General features: G+C 36.1%; 1 protein-coding gene across 2 annotated transcripts in view; it reads left to right on the top strand.

The window, feature by feature from the left end:
• UHRF2 (ubiquitin like with PHD and ring finger domains 2) overlaps window positions 1-26,111 on the top strand; it is a 75,382-nt gene that overhangs the window by 24,490 nt on the left and 24,781 nt on the right. Inside the window, exons 4-5 of one of the 2 annotated variants that reach the window (XM_059924753.1) lie at window positions 9,005-9,223; window positions 25,766-25,875. In XM_059924753.1, the coding sequence (XP_059780736.1) occupies window positions 9,005-9,223; window positions 25,766-25,875 (329 nt within the window). The remainder of the gene's footprint in view (window positions 1-9,004; window positions 9,224-25,765; window positions 25,876-26,111) is intronic. The other variant, XM_059924754.1, reaches the window with a different exon arrangement.

Genomic DNA, 26,111 nt, shown 5'->3' with positions numbered 1-26,111 from the left:
TCTAAAATGATTAGTTAGCTTACAAGTCACCTAAGGAAATGCACTTTTACTATTTTATAACAAACCTGTTTTAAAAATTGTGCTTAATCAATTTCCCTGAAATTTAATTCCCCAGGTTTTACTCAATGATTTGTTAATTGAAAACACAATTGGTTTTTGCTAAAATGTCACATAGTTCAGGATAATCAAAAGCATGTACTCTGAAGGATATCTCTAAAAGACATCTAAAGAGTATTTGGAGCAATGAAAATGTTACTGGGAAAATAAGCTTAAGGATATTTAAGGCTTATCTGAGAATATAGACTTTATAACACCAAAGTGTTTCTAAATTCTCAAAGATGCAGAGTAGCTAACTAGAATAATCTTATACCTGTAGTGGGGTAATACCTTGACTTTCAGGTTCTAAGAACAGAAGGTCATGTAGAATAAGAGAAAAAAAGGACCCTAGTCTTATCCTTCCATAGCTGTACGTTGGCTCTTGGCACAGTGTAGTCAGCTTCGGTATGTTCCTTCCTCTCTGCTTCAGGTCTTTGGGGATATCTTGAGCCCTGTTTTAGAAGTTTTTCAAGCTTCCAACACTTCCCAAAATGTTTCATACAGTCTCCTGCAGTTTTCGCCAGTGCAAATGCTGGAAGAAGTCAGCGCTTGGACCAATTTGTAGACTTTGCAGTGGTTATCTTCAGCCATACATTAGACTTCATGGGAGGCAGGGAATGCTGTGTTGGAGGCTGCCTATACTTAAAAAGACTTTCTCTTGCGTACTTGTCTAAGTAACAGTGGAGCTAACTACAAGTTTCTTCGTTTTAAGCAATCCAAAAACGTTATCTTTAAAACGCCTTTTTCTTACTATCTCTGTATAGAATTCTTTGTTGCCACTTAACTACCCTAAAACACAGTGGTCCCAGTTTATTACATTTTATTAAGAGCTTTAGTTATACAAAAGATTTTTCTATTTAATGAGTTGCATGTTTCCAAACATCTGTAGGCCTGGTATATCCCTGTAGGCCTGGTATATTCTGCTTCTCAATGAAAACTTGCTATTTTATAGTGTAAGTTCTGTGATAGAAATATGCACAACTAGCATTTAGAGTACCTAAAGTTCTGAGATTATAAGGTAGAGAAGATACTTCTGTATTCCTGAAGGAGAACCACAGGATACCAAGGTTAAGGAGGTACAAAATACGGGGTTACCTGAGGGTAGATTAGTATGGCTGGAGTGTAGGAGATATATGGTGAGTAGTAAGAAATGAAACTAAAGGTGAATAAAGATTTCAGGTTAAACATGGCAGATTAAGTTGCATGTTTGTCTCCACTCCTTCTTACACCCTCCTAGAAGACAGTAAAAGAATAAATGCATAAACCCCCGAGGACAAAAAAATGTGATAGAAGTAAGACACAGAAGAGAAAGCAACAAAATTTTGGAAGGTAAGAAGCTAATGGGTAAATGATGCCTAACTTAGGCCAGAAAAAGCTGAAACCTAAGGATAAGCCAACAACAAGCAAGTAAATTGACATCGAAGAACCTTTGGAAGGTTCAGACCTTGGATTTACCAGGTACTTTGGACGTAGGCATATGGAATAAAACTGAGAAGAAGAGGATTGGTTTATTTATATGAAAGAGCATTTTAATCACTTCTACCCCCACTCAAGGCTTAAATCAAGAAAGAGGAAAACATGGTATTCAGGAAATAGGATTCAACGCAGGAAGTAATGAAAGGAGATCCCAGCATGACAGCTGTGGAACAGGTCTAAGCCCGAAGAGCAAGTTTTCCAGATTAGAATAGGACAGAGGTTCTCTAGAAGATGTTTTGCAACCCAGAACACTAGTAGAGTACCTGAAATGTCTGAACGTAGAAGAGTTTTAACAACTGTGGCAGAATGGGGATAATTAATATGTACATGGAAAATTAAGCAAGTAGCAACCAAAAAGAAGAATTAAGTACTCAACAGAAAACAAAGTTGTGAAAGAAAGGATTTATAATTAAAGCATACTTCATTAGTTAGCTATGAACACTTACTTAGTCAACATGTAAAAAAAATATTGTAAAAAATACTGATTTTTACAAACAACTTGGTTTGTATAACGTGCTTAAGAGCAAGAGATTTTGTCAATTCTTGCAAGATTATAAGTCCTAGAGCCAGGTGATCAGAGTTTGAGTCATGTCTCTGCTTCTTACTCCTGTCCAAGTAAGTTAACTTCTGTGCCACATCTGTAAAATGGGGATAGAATAGTGCCTACCTCTATCCTAAGAGGTAAATATGTTAACACTTAGAGCAGTGCCTTGTGTTAGTAATTATAAGGAAGAAGAGATGGAGGCAAATGAGCTGTACATCAAGGATGGGTAGAATAACAGTTTGAAGTAAAAAGCAATGTGTAAGCATGTTACTTTAAAACATGGTGGAAAATAAAAGAAGTAGCTAAAAGTTAAACAGTTGCATCAGGGGAATAGAAATCAGTGTGGTGGACTGGGGCAGGAGACTGCTTGTCCTCATTGTAAGCCTTGAGTGTTAACTTAGAGTTTTGTACTCTTGTGGGAAAACTTCAAAAAGTGGCAAGAGCCTTTTGTTTGGATTTTAACTTGCAGCACAGAGCATTTTATTTTTTATTGTAGAAATCTTTAAACTTATGCAGAGGTTGAGAGAAAGAACTCATCACCTAGCTTCAATCATTATGAACTCCTGGCCAATCTTGTTTAATCCGTACCAGCATCCCCAAGCACCACCACTGGATTATTTTGAAGCAAGTCCCAAACCTTAAGTCTTTTCAACCAGAAATAGCCTTAGCAGCTGTGGTGGGCACAGTGCTCAGATCTTCAAGACAGAACTTGCTGACCTGCAAGGAATGAATGCAGTTAACTGATAACTTTTAGCCACAGCACTTTTGATATCTGTGACAGTGTTTGAGCCAAAGCCACACTCTTTCTTGGCATCCTCCAGCTGGTGACTAAGTGTGGCAGCAGTTCTAGGGCCTGGCAATTATGCCCAACATTGCTCCAGACCTCACGATTGGATTGGCGAAGATGTTGTTTGTATCACACTCTCATGTTTCTCCTACTCAACCCTCTTTTCTTCTCCTTTCAAAGTGAAAGACAGCATCGTGGTCTAAGGGCTATTGCTTCCTAGTCCTACTCTTTCTCCCTATTTTTCATAGGTTCATCCTGATCTTGACATCTTAGCTATTTTCTCAGTTGAATACTCTAAAAGGATCCTTTTTAAAGTGTGCAGAAGACAGCTAACATCAGGCCAGAGATTTACTACTCTTTAAAAGGTCTGTGTGTGGTTGACCTTTGGCTGGTGTTGGGGAACTTAACTTTCAGGAGGATTCCCATCATTCCTTGATAAAAATGGTTCACTCTGCATAAACTCTGCAAAAAAAAATATGATTTATACCAAACACCTGCTTCTGGGAGTCTGGAATTTTGGTATGTGCTAGACATTAAGTGCTTATGTGATGAATCCCTAATAAAAATCTTGAGCATTCTTCACTGTACACCCCTGGTAGTAACATTACACACATGTTGTCGTAATTTGTTGCTGGACATATTAAGCACATTTTGTGTGACTACTGGGAGCGGGCTCCTTGAGCTTGCACCTGGTTTCCTCTAGACTTGGTTCCATGTGCCTTTTCCCTTTGCTGAATTTGCTTTGTATCTTTTCATTGTAGTAAATCATAACCATGGGAAGAACTATGTGCTCTGTGAGAATGAGTCACTGATCCTGGGGTGGGGACCCTAAAGCATTAAAAAAAAAAAACCACATGAAATTTACAATAATTCCTTAAAATCAAATAACCAGTCAATGTTCAGACTGACTTATTTTTTTAAAATATACTTGGGATTTACAGATAAGGATCAAAATTAAGATCCACCCATTGCATGTAGTTGATAGGTTAAGTCTCAACCTACAGGTTTCCCCTATTCTTTCTTCCTTGCTATTATTTGTACAAGACAAGTGACAGTTTATTCAGTTTTCCCACAGTCTGAACTTTACTGATTACATTTCTGTAGTGGTATTTAACATGTTCCTCTGTTAATGTTAGTTTCCTGAAAGTTTATACAGTCTTCCCTTGGTATCCATGGGGGATTGGTTCCAGGACCTCCACGCATACCAAAATCCATGGATGCTCAAGTCCCTTATGTAAAATGGCATATTTGCATGTAATCTGTGCATATCCTCTTGTATACTTTAAATCACATCAGATTACTTATAATACCTAATACAATGTAAATGCTATATAAATAGTTGCTTGAGCCTGGCAAATTGAACTGCTTTTTGGAACTTTCTGGAATTTTTTTCTGAATATTTTCAATCAGTGGTTGGTTGACTCTGGATGCAGAACCCATGAGTATGGAGGGATGACTGTACTTAGAGGTTTGATTGGTTTTAAATTTCATTATTTGATAAGACTAGTTTAGAGATGGTATTTATTTACCTATTACATGGCGTTGGGAGGCACATAATACCTGCTTCTTTCTTTTTTAGTGGTGAGATTTGGGTGTTGTCAGCCTGATACATCCATTGTGAAATTTGCTGCCAGCTTTTAATAGTTTTAGTAGCCATTAATCTTTACCTACAGCCACTATTTTATGAAATGTAGTAAAAATAGTGATACCTCATTCTCTCCTTCATTTATTAGCTATAATTTTTTCATAAGGAGCTTTCTTCAACAAGCAGTTGGTTCATATACAAAAAGTAGGATAAACTATTGATTCTTGAACTTTTTCAGTGTTCAGAATGAATAAATTCCCTAGCATCCTCCAGAGGTTGGTCAGTGAGATTTTTACTAAGTCTCATTATGAACTAATGGATTTTAATACTTGTTTTACTCTAACTCAGTTCTTTTTGGTGCCCAGATTGTCTCATCTCTGGCCTGTGGGGCTCCTTCAAGTTGAACCTGACATAATGAGGGTTTCTTTGCATTCAGGTACAATAGGATGTCCCAAGCTCTTCTATTTCCTGCCCAGGCCTGGATTCAGCCATTTCTTTAAGGAGCCCTAGTTCTTTTTGTAAGAGCGTATAGTCGGCTGTTCATTGATACCTGTTTTGATCATGTTTCTAGGTCTTAACACTGGAAACAGCTAGGAAATGTTTGTATTGATATTTCCAATTAATTTTAGAGTTGAGGGGTTATCATTTTAATATCCTTAATCTCTTATTTTTTCTCTTACCTTGAAAATCATGGTTTCTATTAATGTCACCACTGACTTGTTTTATTCTACTCATATGATGGTTTCAGACTAACAGTACTAATATTGCAAACAATATGATTAGTGAAAAGTTGGTATGTTTTTTACTTTGTCCTTAGTAAATAGGTATAACCCCACTAGGAATGTATAGTTAGTATATTTTCAAGTCACATGTAATGGTATTTCTCAGTAGTTAAGCCACTCTTTTCATTTTGCTTTTGGTTTTTAGGGATTTCTCACATTTTGTAAATTGTTTTTATAATCAAGTGAAACATTAAACGATCCTATAGGTAAAACTTCAAAACAAGTACATTAAGAAAAAGTGTCCATCTTGGTTCCTTCTACCCTATTTCTTACCTCTTTTTGTAGTAACTAAATGAGTTTTTGTTTATCCTTCTGTCTCAAAATATATGTATGTATGTGTGATTACTTGTATACTCACAAATACATACACACTTATATATGTACATGTACAAGTATGTATTTCCACACACACTCATTAGGTAGAAAGTACACGTAGATACTGTTTGCATCTTGGTCTTTTTTTTAGTTAATGTCTCTCCATAGCAGATGTCATATTCCTTTTTACAGGAGAATAATATTCCATTATATAATTGTATCATATAGTAAGTAGTTTCCTATTATGGACATTTGATTATTTCTAGTCCTGCTGTTACAGATAGTGCAGCTATAAATAGCCTTGTGTATGTGTCTTTTCCTGGGGTTTTTTGTTACTTATGTTTGGGATAGATTCCTAGAAGTGGAATTCCTAGATCAAAAGGTAAATATATAGGCAATTTTGCTGTGTATTGCCAAATTCCCCTCTACAAGGAGACAGTACCACTTTGTATTCCCATCAGCAATGTAAGAATGCCTGTTTTCCCACAGCCTATGAACAAATTGTTATCAGGCGTCACAAAATGTTTTAAGCAGATCTGTGTTTTAGAATCTTTGGCAAAAGTATAATGGAGTCTAAGGTGTAATCCTAAAGACAGGGAGATGTGTTGGCCTTGACAGTAGTCTCAGAGAAATGCAGGCCTTCACTAACGGTGCAGAGTTACATTAAAGAAGTGTTAACAGTATATAGCATAAGGAGGACTTAGTAACTGGATGGAGGAATTGGGGATGACTCCAATTTCTGGGAGTATGAAAATTTAGAGAATATTGACCATCAGCAGATTATGGGATGGGGGAATTTCTTGAATTTGAGGTGCTCCTGAGACATACGTGTTAGAGATGTAGTTGGATATGAATCTGAAGAGAGAATTTTGGGTTAGAACAGAGCTTCTGAGTCATCACTCTATGTGATGTTAAGATATGTGTAGACGAAGATGCCCAAGAAAAGAAAAATAGTGATATTTGAGTCTGGGCGTGTTTTTGACTTTGGTAAAAGTAGTTTTTGGGTCCCTTCTATATCTTTTTATACAGCAACTGACTTATCATCTCTGGGTAGCATTAGAAAAAGTATACTTCACTTTCATGACTTTTACACACTTACTGTATACATAAAGATGATGTATTCATATGCTCTACTTCTATAATTCTGTTCTGAAATCATACTTAGTTTCAGGGCAAACAGCTTAAATTCCTTTGCTCTGATGTAGGCAATGATTTATTTTAACTCATCTCCAATAAGCATTTTAAAAGTTTGTTACAAATATTTCCGTTCTTGGTATCTAATTTTGGCAATCATAGGTAAATGGAGAGCTTTTTACCAGTGAAATACGCTTTTTTACTTTGTTAATCATACAGGAATATATGATAATGTCATGATGTAAAAATCACAATACAGCTGAGAAAAGGATCTCATCTAAAAGAATAGTTTTCTATCCTTTATGGCCTTAAGAATATTTAGTCAGGAAACAAATTCACAACTTTAGAATTAGAAAAGCCCTAAAATATCTAGTTACAAGTCTTCTCCATTTTAGTTCTCAAAACAGCCATATGAGGTAGTTACCATTAGGTGCGTTTTACACATGAGAGGTAGTCATGTGTAAACTAAACACATGTAAAACAGCAAAGTTTAGTAACTTTCCCAAGGATACACGGTAGTAGGAAGCTAAAATGGAATTTAAACCCAGGCAGGTTGAAAATAGAACATATTTTGAGTGAAGAGACCAGTATGATAAAGGATTCAAAACCTTACGTAAGTTGAAGGAAATTCACTTGAAATGTTTTATACTTAGAAGATAGAGGAGGGCAGGGTGACAGGCTTAGACTGTCAAGGATTAGGTCTTTTCGTGGAGAGAGTATATAGATTTCTTCATGGCACTTAAGCTATGGAACTCATTCTGTGTTTATCTTTGATCCAGTATCAAGTATATTCTCTTTCCTGTGTCAGAGCTATGTGAAGACAGAATGGTTTTTCTTAGGGTTAAAGCTGGCCTCTCATCACTTACCATCCGAGCAGAGGTTGCATGGTTATTTGGGAGGCTTGTGGTAAAGGGGAATTTATAGTACTGAGAGGGTAAATGGACCAGATTGTTTCTGAGGCCTCTTGCTAATCCTGAGATTTTTCTTTCCGCAATTAACTAAAATTTGAAGAAACTTGATTAAATAGAGTGATTAAAATTCTACCCAGGGTTAATATCCATTTATTATAAATGAGTTAGGTATACTGTGAGGGTCCTAGGCCTGCATAGTACTTGTTTGATTTGGAAGAGCCAAGGCTAGCTGCTAGAGCTGCTTCCAACTTCAGGCCCACTTAAATTTTGAGTAGGCCACTCAGTTGGTTAAGGGTTAATGGTCTCTTCCCTTAGTTTTCTACATTGTTAATGCTGTCACAGAACGGTATGATATTTAACTGTTCTTGTGTTTCTGCAGCACAGTAGCTTATCAAACTTGAGTATGCTTGAGAATTTCTGAGAAGATTTGTGAAAATAGATCACTGGGCCTCACTCCCGGCGTTTCTGAGTCAGATCAGAAGTGGAGCCTAAGAGTCTGCATTTATAGCATGTTCACAGATGGAACCACCGGTTTGAGAACCACTGCTACAGTAGCTTGGCCTTTCCCAGTAGATTGAGTTTTCCAAGAGCAGGAACCAGATATTACTCATTTCTTTGTCCCTCTACTAGCAAGCAATACATAAAGGCAACAGATCTTAATTTTATAGAAGCCATTGTGGACTGTTACATTGCTGTTTTTGGCCTATGGATACCAGATGTTAGGCCAAAAAGTGAGGAACCTTGTAAAGCTTTAAGTTTGGGTCAGGTTTAGGTTTGTTAAGCTTACATTTAGAAATTCAAGTAAGATCAAGATTCTGCTGGATTTCTTTCACATGGTTCTACTTTCTGATACATACAAAATTCCAGGATTTTTTTGCTCTTGTTTTTTTGTTTTTTCATTTTGCCATTACTAGGCAGCTAGCTACATGTAAGAACTGAAATCTTATCTTTCTCCTTCTGGAAAAATGGAGGCCATTGAAAATGTACTAGATTTATGTTCTTATTATGCGTAAAGCAAATGGCAGAACTTGATGAACTGGTTCCAAGTTCAGGAGGAGGTCAGCATCTAGTCTTATTAAAGTAATTTTTATACATGGGTTAAGAAAATGTGGAAAAGAAGAACTTGGGTTTTTTACTTACCCCTACTCTTTATTCCCTATCACCACCACCACCCCCAAGCTAGCAAAGAATGACTTACTAAGATTTTAGCAAGACTTGTTTATTCTGGCAGTTAAAATCAGGAATAAATATCATTTACTTTAAGTGCCATTAAGAATAATATGATTAGGTTTTTATACATGTTGCATATAATTTTAGTCTTCCTTGGTGATAATCATAAGCAGTGTTCTGTGATTCTTTTTTCTGTCTTCTCAGATATCCGGAAAGTGGTACTGTAGAAATAAATGTAAAGGATCTTCGACCACGAGCTAGAACCACTTTGAAATGGAACGAACTAAATGTCGGTGATGTGGTAATGGTTAATTACAATGTAGAAAGTCCTAGTAATAGAGGATTTTGGTTTGATGCAGAAATTACCACACTGAAGACAATCTCAAGGACCAAAAAAGAACTTCGTGTGACTGTTTTCTTGGGGTAAGATTCTCTTCACTGATGCCATTTAATTACTGAATTAAGGAGTGTAATTTTTAGGTATTAAGCACACATTCTTTAGTTAAAAAAAAAAAAAAAAAAAGGAATCTATGAAAGATGGAAATTTCCATACTAGAGGAAAACGTTTTAATAAATTCTTGAGAATTTTTTTATTAAGAATGGCCCTTAAATCTCCATTGCTACTTTAAGGCTGGAGGTATTATTTGAAAGCACCTTGGAAATAATTGAATATCTTATTAGAGAAATTCTTGCCTACCACATAGGATTCTCCTAGGTTAAACCAATAATATACAAAAGCATTTCAATAGCTATGGTTGCTATGAGAATCTATGTTGATATAACACCAGTGAATGTCTACCTAGGCAGCTGTCTGCTGGACTTGCAAGACTAGCAAAAATTTTCTTTTATAGTAATTTTCTTTAATTTAAGAACTTAAAACAAGCTTAATGAAGAGAATTCAAAATGTAAACTATCACCCAAGATTTCATATTACTCAGATATTTCCATTGTTAATTCTTTAAGAAATACTTTTAGATGTTTCCTTCAAGTGATAAAGTACTATGCATTGTTTCAAAGCTACCTTTTTATACTTGGGGAAATAGTATCAACATCGTTTTGTGTTCAGTTCTTCTGAGTAAAGTGTATTGGATAAATAGTCACTAATTTACTTTTTTTAAAAGCCTGTTAAAAGTATTTCCAGTTCTTTATTACGATGTTTAAGTAAACAACTTTGTGTATATGTTTTTGTGCATTTCTTTTCTTTAGAATGAATTATTAGAAGTACATTTGTTGTGTTGGGGATACTAGAAAGACCCTGACAGTTTTCTTTTACTTAAGGGAAGCAGCCAAACTAACATTCTTGTCAAGTTCTGGTTAACTGATTATATATATTATGTATTATATATATAATGGACATATATTATCATATCTGTTATAACACGGAGGTGACAAATCTAAGATCAAGCATCTGCTTATGATTAATAATATAAAGCAGGGGTTGGTAAACTATGGCCCACTGGCTACCTGTTTTATGAAAATAAAGTTTTATTGGAACACAGTGATCCCCATTTATGTATTAGCCATGGCTGGTTTTTTGTGTGTGTGCTCAACAGCATTGTTGAGTGGTTGCACATGAGGCTTACAGAATCTTGAACTACTTACTCTCTGACCCTTCATGGAAAAAGTTTGCTGACTCCTAAGATAAAGAAAAAGAATGTTGTGAGCTTATCTTTTAGAAAACAGTTTCAGAAATTTGTACAAACACAAGTGTGATTCTATTGCCAGGCTAAGGACGTAACAATTAACAGAGTTCTAAGCAACTTGAAATTCTGATATGGATACATATCATGAAGGAAAGGAGAAAGCATCTACATAAATTAGTTATCTAGGGATTCTTGTAATGTTCTTGAGTGTAGGAAGTGGAAAGAAGCATGTATACACAATGGGAAGAGATAACAGTACTCATAACATTGAGCTAAAAAAGCTTGCTATTTAAAACATGTTTTCCTGAGTAATTCTGAGGTACAGTTAGAGTGGAGCACTCTGGCTTTAGGGACTAGAACTAAGATTGAGTGGAAATTATAGATAGGCAAATATTGGCTCATGAGAAAATGATTATATGATGGCTATCCCAAAGTAAAACACACTGTCCTATAAAGGATTATGTTTGCTGTCATTTAGGTTTTTACTAGACATGTTAGGGATACAAGAGTCAAAAAGGAGTCACTGTGGCTTGTGGATGGGAATTTTTTTTCATTGTTAGAAATCTTTTCCCTTCACTGGAAAGAGTGGATAAATAACCAGAGGGAAAGTATAAATATATTCTGCTGTTGATAGTTTGGGGCTGTTACAAGCAGTGCTGCCATGACATTATACCTCTGTCCTGGTGCTTATGTGCGTTAGTTTCTGTAGAATGTGTCTTGTCTAGAAGTAGAATTGCTGGGTTGTAGAAGTTGTGCATCTTTAACTTTAATAGATAGGACCAAATATTTAAGTGGTTGTACCAGATTGCACTTCCACAGTAGTATGAGAGTTCCCATTGCTCTGCATTCTTAACCACACTTACTTTTGTCAGGCTTGAGTTTTTGCTAGTCAGGTGGGTATATAATAGTATTCCATTGTGGTTTTGATTTACATGTCCCTGACTATTAATGAGATTGAGAACCGTTATGTTTATTGGCAATTTGGATATCTCTTGTAAGGATCCTGTTTCAAATATTAGTGTGTGTTGTTGTAGCTAATTAGGTAGTCTGTCTCACTGATTTTTAGGAGTTCTAGAGAACCCTAAAGTAGAGTAGAGACTTGACCATTTCAGTTATATGTGGAGAAAATGTCTACTCCAATTCTGTGGCTTATCTTTTTTCCCTATGTTTGAGTAGTAGTCTTAATTTTAAGGGGTTGAATTTATCAAAAATTTCCCCTAATGCACATACTTTCTGTGTCTTGCTTTAAGAAACCTACTGGGGGTTGGTCAGGGTTGGGGATAGGTGGGGGTGGTCAAAAGGTACAAACTTCCAGTTATATGATATATAAGTTCTAGGGATGTAATGTACAGCATGGCAACTATAGTTAACAATACTGTATTGTATATTTGAAAGCTGCTTAGAGAGTAGATCTTTAAAGCTCTCATCACAAGGGAAAAAAATATTGTAACTGTGAGGTGATGGATGTTAACTAAACTTTTTGTGGTAATCATTGTCAATATATACATATATCAAATCATTATGTTGTATACCTTGAACTTATACAATGGTATGTCAGTTACATCTCAATAAAACATAGAGTGAGGTGGAGGGGAGAAACTTTTCCCTACTCAGAAAACATAAAGATATTCTCCATTATTACCTTATAAAAGCTTAATATTTACCTTTCTTTAGATCTTTAATCCACTTGAAGTAGGTCTTTTTGTACAGTGTGAGGTAAGGGTTAGACTTAATACATATGAATAATCATTTTTCCTGGCATCATTTATTGAAAAGCCCATTTTCCCCTCATTGATCTTCAATATCACCTCGTCACATATCTTTATATTTGATGCATCCATCTGGTCTCTATTCTGTATCATTGGTCTGTTTTGAGTGTCCTTATATAAGTTCCACACTTTCATAATATGACAGAGCAGGTCTTCCTACCTTGTGCTTCAATAGTTCTTCTCTGTTCTTAGCTCTGTGTACTTTCATTCGAGTTTTCCAATCATTTTGGTAATTTCTACATAAAAACCATTGGGAATTTGATAGGTACTACATTAAATCTAATCCATGGGTGTGATTTCTCTCCATTTACTTAGGTCTTTATTATGATTTTGTCATGTTTTTATTAGGTGGAACCATATGAAATGTTTTTATAGATTCAAAATGTTTGAATGTTGGCCATTATATGGTTCAGCCTGATATAATTCTCTCCAGAGGTCTGACCTTATGTGTCTGTTATCCTTATTTAACCTCAGATACCACTTGTTATTATAAATCCTTTTTAAATTTCATTTTTCTCTTTGTTACTGGTATATAAGTAACCTTTGATTTTGGATCCATTAGCCTTACTAGAGTTAATAGTTGTAATTCACATGTAGATTGTTTCAGGATTTTTATAATTGTAATCTGTGAATTATGACATTTTTGTGTTGTATTTTTCCTTCGATTGCTAACTTTTGTCTTCATTCACCAGTTGCCTGTTAGTACATTGCTGAAAGGAGGTGGTGAGAGCAGGCATCTTTTTTTTCTCCTGATATCTCTTTGAAAATTTTACCAATAATTATAATGTTTGATGGGTATTTTGTAGGTATGCTTTTCTGGATTTGGTTTGACAATATTTTGTATAGGATTTTTGCATTTAGGTTAATGAGTGAAATTTGTATATTAACTTTCCTATCTTAGCTATCCTTTCGAAATTATGTTGGTTTTATAAAATTATCGTGTGCTATAATATTTTTCTATTTTATGGTAGAGTTTTGTGTCCTTTTCCTGAATGTTAAAACTTCTCAGTAAAGTCCTTTGGGGCTGAGTTTTCTTTGTGGGAAGGTTTTTTGATTTCTGTAATGATAATAGAACTATTCAGATTTTCTATTCTTGAAATAGGATTTAATTTTCTAGGAACCTATTTTAATTTTAGTTTATTGTCATAAGTTTGGATAGCCTCATCTTTTAACGTGTATAGTCTTTGTTAATGTTGTTCCCTTTTTCATTCCTGAATTTAGTTTGTGATTTAATCTCACCAAAGGTTTATCAGTTTTACTATACATTTACAAAGAACTAACCTTCATCTTTGATACTCTATATTGTATTGAAAGTGCAAAGGAAGAAGCAAATAGAGGACATGATTTTTAATCTGCCTCGGAGATTTGATAAGGGAACTGGGAGTTAAAGTTCATGCTTGTTCCTAATTTTTAGCTTGTGAGTAGCAAAAAGTGAATATGCTTAAACTGTCTAATTCTAGTTAACAAATTCTATTTGATTAACAATGTTGTGTTAGTTTCAGGTGTACAGCAAAGTGATTCAGTTATACATATACAAGTATCTATTCTTTTTAAAATTCTTTTCCCATTTAGGTTATTGCAGATTATTGAGCAGAGTGCCCTGTGCTATACAGTAGGTCCTTGCTGGTTATCTATTTTAAATATAGCAGCATGTACATGTCAATCCCAAACTCCCAATCTATCCCTCCCTCCACCCTTCCCCCCTGGGAAGTTCATTCTCTAAGTCTGTGAGACTATTTCTGTTTTGTAAATAAGTTCATTTGTATCATGTTTTTTTAGATTCCACATATAAGTGATATCATTTGATATTTGTCTTACTTCACTTAGTATGATCATCTCCAGGTCCATCCATGTTACTGCAAATGGCATTATTTCATTCTTTTTAATGGCTGAGTAATATTCCATTGTATATATGTACCACATCTTCTTTATCCATTCCTCTGTCAATGGACATTTAGGTTGCTTCCATGTTTTGGCTATTGTAAACAGCACTGTAATGAACATTGGGGTGCATGCATCCTTTTGGACCATGGTTTTCTCCAGATATATGTCCAGGAGTGGGATTGCTGGATCATACGGTAGGTCTATTTTCAGTTTTTTAAGGAACCTCCATACTGTTCTCCATTGGTACACTGGCTGTACCAATTTACATTCCCACCAACAGTGTGGGGTGCTCCACGCCCTCTCCAGCATTTATTGTTTGTAAAGTTTTTGATGTTGGCCGTTCTGACTGGTGTGAGGTGATACCTCATTGTAGTTTTGATTTGCATTTCTCTAATAATTAACAATATTGAGCATCTTTTCATGTGCCTTTTGGCCATCTGTATGTCTTTGGAGAAATGTCTGTTCAGATCTTCTGCCCATTTTTTGATTGGGTTGTTTGTTTTTCGATATTGAGCTGCATGAGCTGCTTGTAAATTTTGTAGAGTAATCCCTTGGCCGTCACATTGTTTGCAAATATTTTCTCCCATTCTGGGGGTTGTCTTTTCATCTTGTTTATGGTTTCTTGGCTGTGCAAAAGCTTTTGAGTTTAGTTATGTCCCATTTGTTTATTTTTGCTTTTATTTCCATTACTCTAGGAGACGGATTGAAAAAGATCTTGCTGCAATTTATGACAAAGAGTGTTCTGCCTATGTTTTCCTCGAGTTTTATAGTATCTGGTCTTACACTTAGGTCTTTAATCCATTTTGCGTTTATTTTTGTGTATGGTGTTAAAGAATGTTCTAATTTCATGTTTTTACATGTAGCTGACCAGTTTTCCCAGCACCATTTACTGAAGAGACTGTCTTTTCTCCATTGTATGTTCTTGCCCCCTTTGTCATAGATTAATTGACCGTAGGTGCATGAGTTTGTTTCTGGGCTTTCTGTCCTGTTCCATTGATCTATATTTCTGTTTTTGTGCCAGTGCCATTACTGTTTTGATGACTATAGCTATGCAGTATAGTCTGAAGTCAGGGAGCCTGATTCCTCCAGCTCCAATTTTCTTTCTCAAGATTGCTTTGGCTATTCGGGGTCTTTTGTATCTCCATACAGATTTTAAGATTTTTTTGTTCTAGTCCTGTGGAAATGCCATTGGTAATTTGATAGAGATTGCATTGAATCTGTAGATTGCCTTGGGTAGTATAGTCATTTTGACAATATTGATTCTTCCCATCCAAGAACATGGTATATCTCTCCATCTGTTTGTCATCTTCTATTTCTTTCATCAGCATCTTACAGTTTTCGGAGTACAGGTCTTTTGCCTCCTTAGGTAGGTTTATTCCTAGGTATTTTATTCTTTTTGATGCGATGGTAAATGGGATTGTTTCTTGAATTTCTCTTTCTGATCTTTTGTTGTTAGTGTATAGAAATGCAACAGATTTCTGTATATTAATTTTGTAAACTGCAACTTTACCAGATTCATTGATGAGCTCTAGTCATTTTCTGGTAGCACCTTTAGGATTTTCTATGTATAGTATCATGTCATCTGCAGACAGTGACAGTTTTACTTTTCCAATTTGGATTCCTTTTATTTCCTTTTCTTTTCTGATTGTTGTGGCTAGGACTTCCAACACTATGTTGAATAAAAGTGGTGAGAGTAGGCATCCTTGTCTCATTCCTGATCTTAGAGGAAAAGCTTTCAGCTTTTCACTGAGTACTATGTTAGCTGTAGGTTTGTCATAAATGGGCTTTATTATGTTGAGGTATGTTCCCTCTATGCCCACTTTCTGGAGAGTTTTTATCATAAATGTGTGTTGGATTTTGTCAAAAGCTTTTTCTGCATCTATTTAGATGATCATATGGTTTTTATTCAATTTGTTGATGTGGTGTATCACATTAATTGATTTGCAGATACTGAAAAATCCTTGCATTCTTGGGATAAATCCCACTTGATCATGGCGTATACTAGACATTTACAAAAAAACTAACGTTCAGCTTTGATCCTCTCTATTGTACTGAAGGTGCAAAGGAAGAAACAGAGGACATGATTTGTAGTCTGCCTTGGAGAATTGATAAGGGAACTTGGAGTTAAAGTTTATGCTTGTATCTAATTTTTAATTTGTGAGTACCAAAAAGTGAATATGCTTAAACTATCTAATTCTAGTTAACAAAATTCTATTTTTAACTTGCCATTTTCTGTTTCTATTTTAGCTTTGAAGAAAATTCAAAACAGAAGTCTAGGGTTTAAATCAGTTTTTCAAATCTTTGGTCACTTACTCTTGTATATTTAATAGTATATGAAATTATACTAGATTAGATATTCCTAAGTAGAATTTGAATCCTATAGCAAAAAAAAAAATTTTTAACCTTACTAAAACTATGGATGTACTTACTGTATTCTGTGTCATTTTTTAGGGTTTTATTTACTAAATTTTATCCATACTTGTTTATCATGACATCTCTAGTGATCTTATTATTGAATGTACCATTCTTACAGACTATGAACTTGATGTCCATATCAAGTTATAAATCAAAGCTCACTGTATTCCAACCATAGTGGCCTCCTTGTGTTGCTTAATCATATAAACACGCTCCTGTTTCAGAGCTTTTGCACATGCTGTTTCCTCTGACTGGTCTGCTCCACACAGATACTCATTTGGCTTACTTTGTCTTTTGTTTTATTTCTTTATTCAAATATCACTTCGAAAGACAACTTTCTTGATCACGCTATGTAAAATCATACATACAGACAGATACCAGGCATAGGTGTGTGTATATATGATTGAATTCTCCCTTAGTCTAACTTATTTTTCTTTATGATACTGATTATCACCTGACATTTATTATTTTCTCTTGCCCTACTTGTATTAGTTTCCTGTTATTGCTATAACAAATTACCACAGGCTTAGTGGCTTAAATAATAGAACTTACTATTTTACAGTTCTGTAGGTCAGAAGTCTTATGAGTTTCACTGGGCTAAAAGCGGTGTCGGCAGGGATGTGTTCCTTTTTGGAGACTGAAGGAAAATTGACTTCCTTGCCTTTTTCAGATTTTAGGGGCCTCCCAGTTCCTTGGCCTGTGGCCTGCTTCTCCATGTTTAAAGCCAACAAAATTGTATCTTTGACTGTTCATTTGTAGTCATATCTTCCTCAGGCTCTTTCTTCCTTTTTCTACTTTTCAAGGCCCCCTGTGATTACATTGGGCCTATCTAGATAATCCTATTTAAAGGTCATTAACAAAGTCCCTTTTGCCATATAAAGTAACATATTCACAGGTTCCTGGGCTTAGGACATAGATGTCTTCGGGGCCTATTACTCTGCCAAGCATACCACTGGAATGTTAATGCTTTGATTTTGTTGTTGTTGTTGTTTGCTCCTGTGTGTCAGGCCCTGTTCTAAGCACTAGTTAAAATAAATGTTCAGTAAATGCAATATTTCATAGAATCTGAAATAAACGGTTTTCCATATTTTAACATCTCTGAAATTATGATGTATCTTAAAATTGCTATTGGACTGACTAAAGTTGGGTTCTTTCAGATATTTGAGTTTACTTCTGCTAGTCACCTTGGAGTACCATCTATAGAACTTGAAGTTAAATTTTCTGCTTGAGCTTTTTTAAACCACACAGGTAGTATGAATTCATATCTGTCAGGGGATACTTTTTCTCCTTATACCCAGGGGTAATATTGAAACAGGCATCTTTGTTTTCTGTATGTGCAAGGTGGTTTATTTGCCATTTTTCTTTAACATGAGAGAAGCCATTTGTTGTCCTAGCTTTGAGGGTCCTTCTTAGACAGCTCATCTCAGGCTTTTTTCTTGCTTGAGGTTTCATAAAATAATATGTCTTATAGTTGTTGGCTTTCATTTGGTGTCCCATCTTTATTTGAGGGTTCTTCTTATACTGACCCATTGCAGGCCAGTTTCTTTTTTGGTAGTATATAAAATAATGCATTTTTACAATTGTTCGTTTATTAGATTTCAATGAAATAAATAGGTTGTTTCCTGAAGGAATGAATTGACTATTTACCTGTTTTGGTTGTGATCTGTGCCTTGCTTCATTAGTTTAGTCAAGAGGAAATGGATGTAGTAAGCCTTCAACTTAAAATGATAAATGACTGGAAAAGTGATTTTAGTTTTAAGCTGTCTGATTTTATGACTTTATTGAAGCACATAGAAGGTTTCTCTTTCCAGGTAGGGTGGAATAGCTGGCAGCAGATCAGCATTCTTACCTAAAACAACTAGAATAGCCAGATCAAGTACAGTTGTCATCTGAAAGGCAGCAGAGAGGTAAGGAGAACGACCAGGGGTATGACTCTGGAAAGGGAAGAACCTTAGAAAGCAGTTAGCTTTTTTTTTTTTTTTTTAATTTATTTTATTTTATTTTTTTATTTCTGGCTGCATTGGGTCTTCGTTGCTGTGCGCGGGCCTTCTCTAGCTGCAGCGAGCGGGGGCCACTCTTTGTTGCAGTGCGCAGGCTTCTCATTGCGGTAGCCTCTCTCGTTGCAGAGCACAGGCTCTAGGTGCTCGGGCTTCAGTAGTTGTGGTGCCTGGGCTTCAGCAGTTGTGGTTTGCAGGCTCTAGAGCACAGACTCAGTAGTTGTGGCGCACGGACTTAGTTGCTCCACAGCATGTGGGATCTTCCTGGACCAGGGCTCAAACCCGTGTCTCCTGCATTGGCAGGCGGATTCTTAACCACTGCGCCACCAGGGAAGCCTGACAGTTAGCTTTTGTAGTTGCTTTTTGCCCTGGGGACTATGCTAATTATGGATACAGGGCAAACCTCACTGAACAACTGGCGGCAGTATGGAGACAAGAAATCAGAGCTGTTGGCAGATATGTGGGATGCCTCAAGCATATGACCTGTGTTCTCTTAGGACTTTTGCCAGTTACTGGGTTTTCCTAGGCAGGAGGCTAAAAACATAAGTAAAAAACAAAGTGGAGTTTTTAGCAGTCTTAGAAGGCAAACATGAATTTGGGGATCCCTGGTGGAGTGGTCCCACAGAATATACAACAGGCTCTTAGTTGAAAACTGTAGATGGTTAAGGCAGACAGGTAGACTAAATCTTACCAAAGCTGAAGAACCAGCCTTGCCTCAGCAGAGTTGCTAATTAAAATGTTAAACCACTGCAGTATCTCTCCAGCAGAAGGAAGATTGGACCTTCTTAATGGTAAGATAATGACTGAAGCCTCTAATGTGGTTTTTTTTTTAATGCTTTTCTTTTTTTTTTAATTTATTTATTTTATTCTTTTATTTTTGGCTGCATTGGGTCTTCGTTGCTGTGCGCGGGCTTTCTCTAGTTGCGGAGAGCGGGGGCTGCTCTTCGTTGTGGTGCGCAGGCTTCTCATTGTGGTGGCTTCTCTTGTTGTGGAGCGTGGGCTCTAGAGCACAGCCTCAGTAATTGTGGCACCGGGCTCAGTAGTTGTGGTTCACGGGCTCTAGAGCGCAGGCTCAGTAGTTGTGGCACACGGGCTTAGTTGCTCCGCGGCATGTGGCATCTTCCCAGACCAGGGCTTGAACCCATGTCCCCTGCATTGGCAGGTGGATTCTTTTTTTTTTTTTATAAATTTATTTTTTTTTTATTTTATTTTTAAGAAATTCACGTTCTTTATTTATTTATGACTGTGTTGAGTCTTCGTTTCTGTGTGAGGGCTTTCTCTAGTTGCGGCAAGTGGGGACCACTCTTCATCGCGGTGCGCGGGCCTCTCACCATCGCGGCCTCTCTTGTTGCGGAGCACAGGCTCCAGACGCGCAAGCTCAGCAATTGTGGCTCACGGGCCTAGTTGCTCCGTGGCATGTGGGATCTTCCCAGACCAGGGCTCGAACCCGTGTGCCCTGCATTGGCAGGCAGATTCTCAACCACTGCGCCACCAGGGAAGCCCGGCAGGTGGATTCTTAACCAGTGTGCCATCAGGGAAGCCCGCCTCTAATGTTTTATATATACTATCTACCATGGAATCAAAAATACTGTGCTACCAAAAGACAGGGCCACATAATCAAAAACCAGAAGAAGATAAACCAAGAACAGAAATGGAGTCATAAGTGATCTTGATCAAGTTATCAGGCAGGAACTTTAATTATAATTAATATGCTTAAGAAAATAGTTGAAAAGATAGAGAATTTCAACTGAGAATTAGAATCTATAAAATAATCATATGGAGAACAAGAAGTGAAAAGTACAGTTTCCACAACTAAGACTTCCTTAGGTTGGTTTATCAGCAGATAAGACACAGCAGAAGATAGGATAAACTCAAAGGCAAGTCAGTGAAAAATATCCAACTAAAACATTGAAAATATAATGGAAAATAATACAGAAAAGACTGTTGTATATGTGGGACTTTGTGAAGAGGTGTGTTTACATCTATTTGTAGTTCCCCAAAAGAGAGTAGGGTGAAAACTATTTGAAAATGTAATAGCTAGAATTTTCCAAAACTGATAAAAGACGTCAGTCGAAGATTGAAGTTTTGCAGTTCCTAAGCAGGATAAATAAAAAGAAAACAGTGGCATATCGCAATAAGGCTGCTGAAAACTAAAGATAGAGTCAAAGGGAAGACGGCTGAGTTTTAACCAGGAGTAGTGTAAGCTAGAAGACAGTGGAATGGCATCTGAAAACACTGACTTTAAAAGTTCTCAACTTAGAAATACATTCTTTATGAAAATACACTACAAAAATGAAACCAAAATAAAGACATCAGACCACACCTGAGAGAATTCAGTACCAACAGACTTGCACTAAAAGAAATACTAAAGGGAGTTCTTTAAGCAGAAGGAAGATGATCTCAGATAGAAAGAAGGAAATATAGGAAATAATTATGAACAGAGGAAGGGTAACTATGTGAGTACCAATAGACTACTGAAAAAAATAAGTTTAAAATATGTGTAGAATAAAATCATGATAACCATGTGAAAGATGGGATTAGTAAATGAAGCTTTGAGATTCTGACATGATCAGGAAAGTACTGAAAGTAAAACGTAAAGCAGATTGATTTTTTCAGGTTTGCATGGTGCATTCTCTAAGAACCACTAAAAATTAATAAAATATTAGCAAATTAAGAGTGGAAATAGAATAATACAAAAGAAGGCAATCAAGAAGAGTAAGACAAAAAGGTAGATAAAGTAGAAGACATGGTAAAATGGTAGCAACAAATATATCATCAATTATATTAACTATATATGAACTAAATATTATAAAGACAAAGATCAACAAACTAGATTAAAATAAAAACAAAACTCTTACGCTGCTTATAAGAAAATCTCCTTAAATATGAAATCACAGAAGTTGAAAATATAAGGATGGATGGGATTCTAGGAAGATGGCAACAGCATAGATTTTAATCTTCCTAGATATCCTTATAAAAACAAATAGAACGAAAAGATCTAATCCAAAAATTAAGGGCAGTATCTACAAACATTTAGGGTGATGTGGTATCTCCCACAAACACCAAGATAGCTACTGAGATAAACAACTGAAAGCTACAAGACCTGTGCGGTATCGGTAACTATACAAGAGGAAGAAGAGGGTAACAGGATATATGATTGACCCAAGAACTCCAAAATAATAAGTTAAGTTACCTCAGCAAGCTATCTCACCTGAGAGTAGCAGCTATGATGGCCATCTTTTAAGATGACCCCCAATAATTCCTGCCTCCTGGTACTCAACACCTTGCAGAGTTCCCTCCCACATTTTCTTAGGGTTGCTCTTTGTGACCAGTAGAATATGGCAGAAGTGATGGTATACCACTTCTGAGATTGGGTTATGAAAACATGGAAGCTTCCATTTTGGGCTCTCTCACGTCACTTCCTCTGGTGGAAGCCAGCTGTTATGTTGTGAGAATTCAGACAGCCCATTGGTCTTCCCCCAGTTGAGCCTTTATATGAGACTGTAGGTCTGGTCAACAGCTTGACTGAAACCTCAAGAAAGATCATGAGCCAGAACTACCCAGCTAAGCTGCTTCCAAATTGCTGATCCACAGAAACTGAGGTAATTTTTGTTTTAAACTGCTAGTTTTGTGGTGACCTGTTATGTAATAATAGTTAACTAATACAGTAGCTGAAGCCAGAAATGGGTATGCACCCCAGTTTGGATGAGTATACACAGTTTGCAGTAAGGTCTGAAGAGATTAGAGCCCTATGAACTCTCAAAATTAGTCAGCTAAAGTTCCATTCCAGGACAAAGTCCCATATTGAGAATAAACTACTAGGAATGCAGTCCAAATTGAGTAGGACAGGAACAGTAAGGACAAAGGAAAAAAGGGTCCAGTTAAAAAATAGGGAAGGGGAATAGAGCCAGGAGATACCAAAAGGAAGTTTCTATAGTGTCATTTTTTTAAATTAATTTTTGAGGCAAAATTTACTTAAAGCAATATGTACCATATTGCAATATGTACCATATAAAGCCACCACTGTAATCAAGATATAGAACCTTTTCATTACCCCCCCCCCCAAAAGTCCCTGTGGGCTCCATCAGAGTCACAATTACTACCACAACCCTCAACCTTGGCCTCAAACTACTGATCTGCTTTCTATCAGATTAGATTTTAGCTGCCATAGTTTTGAATGCTTCTCCAAAAAACAACAACAACAAAACTGAGTTATATGGAGCTCTGTGGCTGTGATCTAGCAAACCTAATTGAAGTTATACCCTCTAAAGGGTCAAGAAAATTTTATAAAAACAAGCAAAAGAAAAGCATTGATGTCAAATCCATACAAAATTAGAAGAAAAAGAAAAAATAAGGAACCAGGATAGCACCCTTACAAGGAAAATATCCCAGAAAGACATCCATGAGTCAAGAAAAGGTAAGCCAAGAATTTTAAGTCTAGCCAAAGTGGCCTTCAGTATAAAGGCTGGAGACAAACTATCATTAACTTATAAGAACTAGGGGAGGAATTGTTCTCATGAACCCTTCCTGGGAAATCTTGTAGAGAACTAGTTTCAGACCATCAAGATGATTGTAGGCAATTTGACATAGAGTAGTAATAAACATTAAAAATATTTCTGCATCTAGAACTGGGACTAGAGGGAGGTACATAAGGGAGAAAGTGTAGTATGTAATGGTTTTATGGTCTGACACTGTAGATATAACTGTAAGACATGGCAGAAATATACAAAGAAACTTTAAAGTATTTTCTGTAATCATAATGACAACTGGTGAAAATGTCATATGTAATGTGGGGTAAAGCAAAGAAGTACTTGTAGCATTCTAATTTAGGTATCCCTGGTGTCTTTGAGAACTAGGATTTTCTGATTGTGGGGGAAAGGAGAAAGAGAAATAATTGCTTTGTCAAAAGCAGACTTATCCTTTAGTCCTGAATTTGAACAGAAAGCGTTTGCATGAACTCATGAGGTATCTTGTACATGTATTAATGTGTATGTCTAAATTTTGTAGCTTGGTCTAGAAATAGTGATCAATCCAGTTTTAGAAAGCTTTTCCAGTGCCTAAATTGTGGTCTTGAAATAACCATTTCCACCTAAAAGAAACTAGGCTTCCTTGGAGATAAGACTACAGACTGTGGGGGGGGGGGGCAGGGGTCGGAAGCTGGGGCGAATTGAGAGTAACATCTACATATATACTCTACCGAATGTAAAATAGATAGCTAGTGGAAAGCAGCAGCAAAGCACAGGGAGATTAGCTCGGTGCTTTGCGATGACCTAGAGAGGTGGGATAGGGAGGGTGGGAGGGAGGGGATATGGGGATATATGTATGCATATGGCTGATTCACTTTGTTGTACAACAGAAACTAACACAGTATTGTAAAGCAATTATACTCCAATAGAGATCTATTAAAAAAAAAAAGACTACAGGGTGGGGGCAGAAAATGTACAAGATGAACTGAGAACAAACATCTTGTCTTGCACATAACAAGGAAGCCCACAAAGACTGCTAAATTCTTGTCAGAAAGATTTGAGAATCAACTGGAAGATCCCATTGGCCAAAGATGAGATGATTTGAACATCAATAAGGAAAATAACTAGCATGGATTGAAACACCTCAAATACATGAACTCCTAGTTATATAGAAACTCATTGGTCACCTACATAGAATGTTTGAGAACTGTGTTTTTTAAACTGCTAAAGAAAGCATTTCATCTATATTTGTTATACGAGCTATACCACTGAGTCACCAAGTAATTGATGAGCTCAGGTTTCTCTTTATGGAATTATTCCAGCAAATAAGTAAAAAGGGAATGAAAGAACTAGAATATCAACATTTTCCAATCCCCAGTGAATTAATCTAGGCATTGAGCATCTATGGCTGCTGTAGGAAAAGACAACTAAGTAATTAGGTGCTTACTGATGAAAATAGACCTATAGACAGTTTTACCCAAAAAATGAACCTGGATTTGTGTAAACATGTAGAGCAAGGGTCAGCAGTTTTGTTCTGTAAAGGGACAGATAGTAAATAGTTTAACCTTTGGCCGCCAGATGGTCTCTGTCACAATTCAACTCTGCTGTTGTAGCGTGAAACCAGCCATGGAGAATACATAAACTAATAGGCATAGTTATGTTCCATTAAAACTTTATTTTTAAAAACAGGCATCAGACCAAGGGTTTTCAGCCTTTACTCCAGATCCAACTACTGATTTACTGGAAATATAAATGACAGAAAAAACTAAAGTACACTTTGGGAATGCAGGTATCAAAATTGAGACCATGGGAAACTCTATAGGACAAATGGTGGGGCTTCTTCAACAAATTATAAGGAAAAATATTAGGAATTTAGTTTTTGAAACACAAAACTATATCATATACTTAGGGAGGCAGACAGGTGAGAAGATTGAAGAAAATTAAGGTAAATATAACTCGTGGAAGGGAGTGAAGAGGTTGTGACTGGGAGGGAGGACATGAAGTGCTGAGGTAGTTGACAGTCCTATCTCTTGTCATGGTTGATTACAAGGATGTGTACCTTATAATTGGCTAAACCATACATTTATCTATAAATTTTCTGCATTTGACATTAAAAGTTTTAAAAGGTGAAATGATTGAAAAAGTCACCAAGCAAATGGTAACCAAAAAAACCAAAGGTACACTTTTGATACAAGATGCATTACTAGAGATACAAAGACATTTCATAAGATTTAAGGATCCTTAATCTGTATGTACCCAATAATATATCTTCAAAAATACAAAGCAAAAGTTGATAGATTAAAAGGAGAATTATACAAATCCACAATCACAGCAAGAAACTTTGAAGAAGTATATGCAAACAGCTATAAATGTGTCTATGAAAAATATGGCTTAGTATTTGAAAGACTTTTCTTTGTAATAAGAGGTCATCTATTTACCCAGAAACTTGCCATATTTATTGGAAATATGTTTAAATCTTTCATTTTAATTGGGAGTATCATTTTACCTAGTCTTTAAGTTAAATTAAACTTACAAGATAGCTATCTTCTCACCAGATGATCTGAGTCTTGAATTTTTTTTTCCTAATATTAAAAGTGACACAACTTCAAATATTAATTAATCACTGGACTTTTCCTACTGCTGGAAACAATAACTCAGTGATTAGAATAGCTATAATCCCCATTTGTAAATAGGTAGTGTTCAGCGAGTTTCCAAACTGACTTTTAATTACTATTTGTGTATGATTTAGATTTTGCTAGCAGAGGTTAACCTTTCTTCCTTTTTTAAACAGGGGTTCTGAAGGAAAATTAAATGACTGTCAGATAAGATTCATAAATGAAATCTTCAAGATCGAGAAACCTGGAGCCCATCCTCTTTCATTGGCAGATGGAAAGTTTTTAAGTATGGATTTTTCTTATGGGCTGAGACTGCATTTATTGTTCGTGATTGCCATTTTAACTGGCCAGGGAATAACTTTTGAGAAAGTATAAAATTGTAGACCATACAAATTTATTTTCAAGACAACCATTTTGATATAAGATCTATTTTGGTTTAATGGATTTTTCTCAAATGATAAAATTTGTTTTCAAAAAGTATTTTCTCATCTTGGCATTTTATTGCCATTTTCTTGCTGTTTC

This window comes from Balaenoptera ricei, chromosome 6 (assembly GCF_028023285.1).
Source record: "Balaenoptera ricei isolate mBalRic1 chromosome 6, mBalRic1.hap2, whole genome shotgun sequence".
NCBI lineage: Eukaryota > Metazoa > Chordata > Mammalia > Artiodactyla > Balaenopteridae > Balaenoptera > Balaenoptera ricei.
Note: the sequence above shows the minus strand (reverse complement) of the source record. Positions and strands in the feature narration are given on the sequence as shown.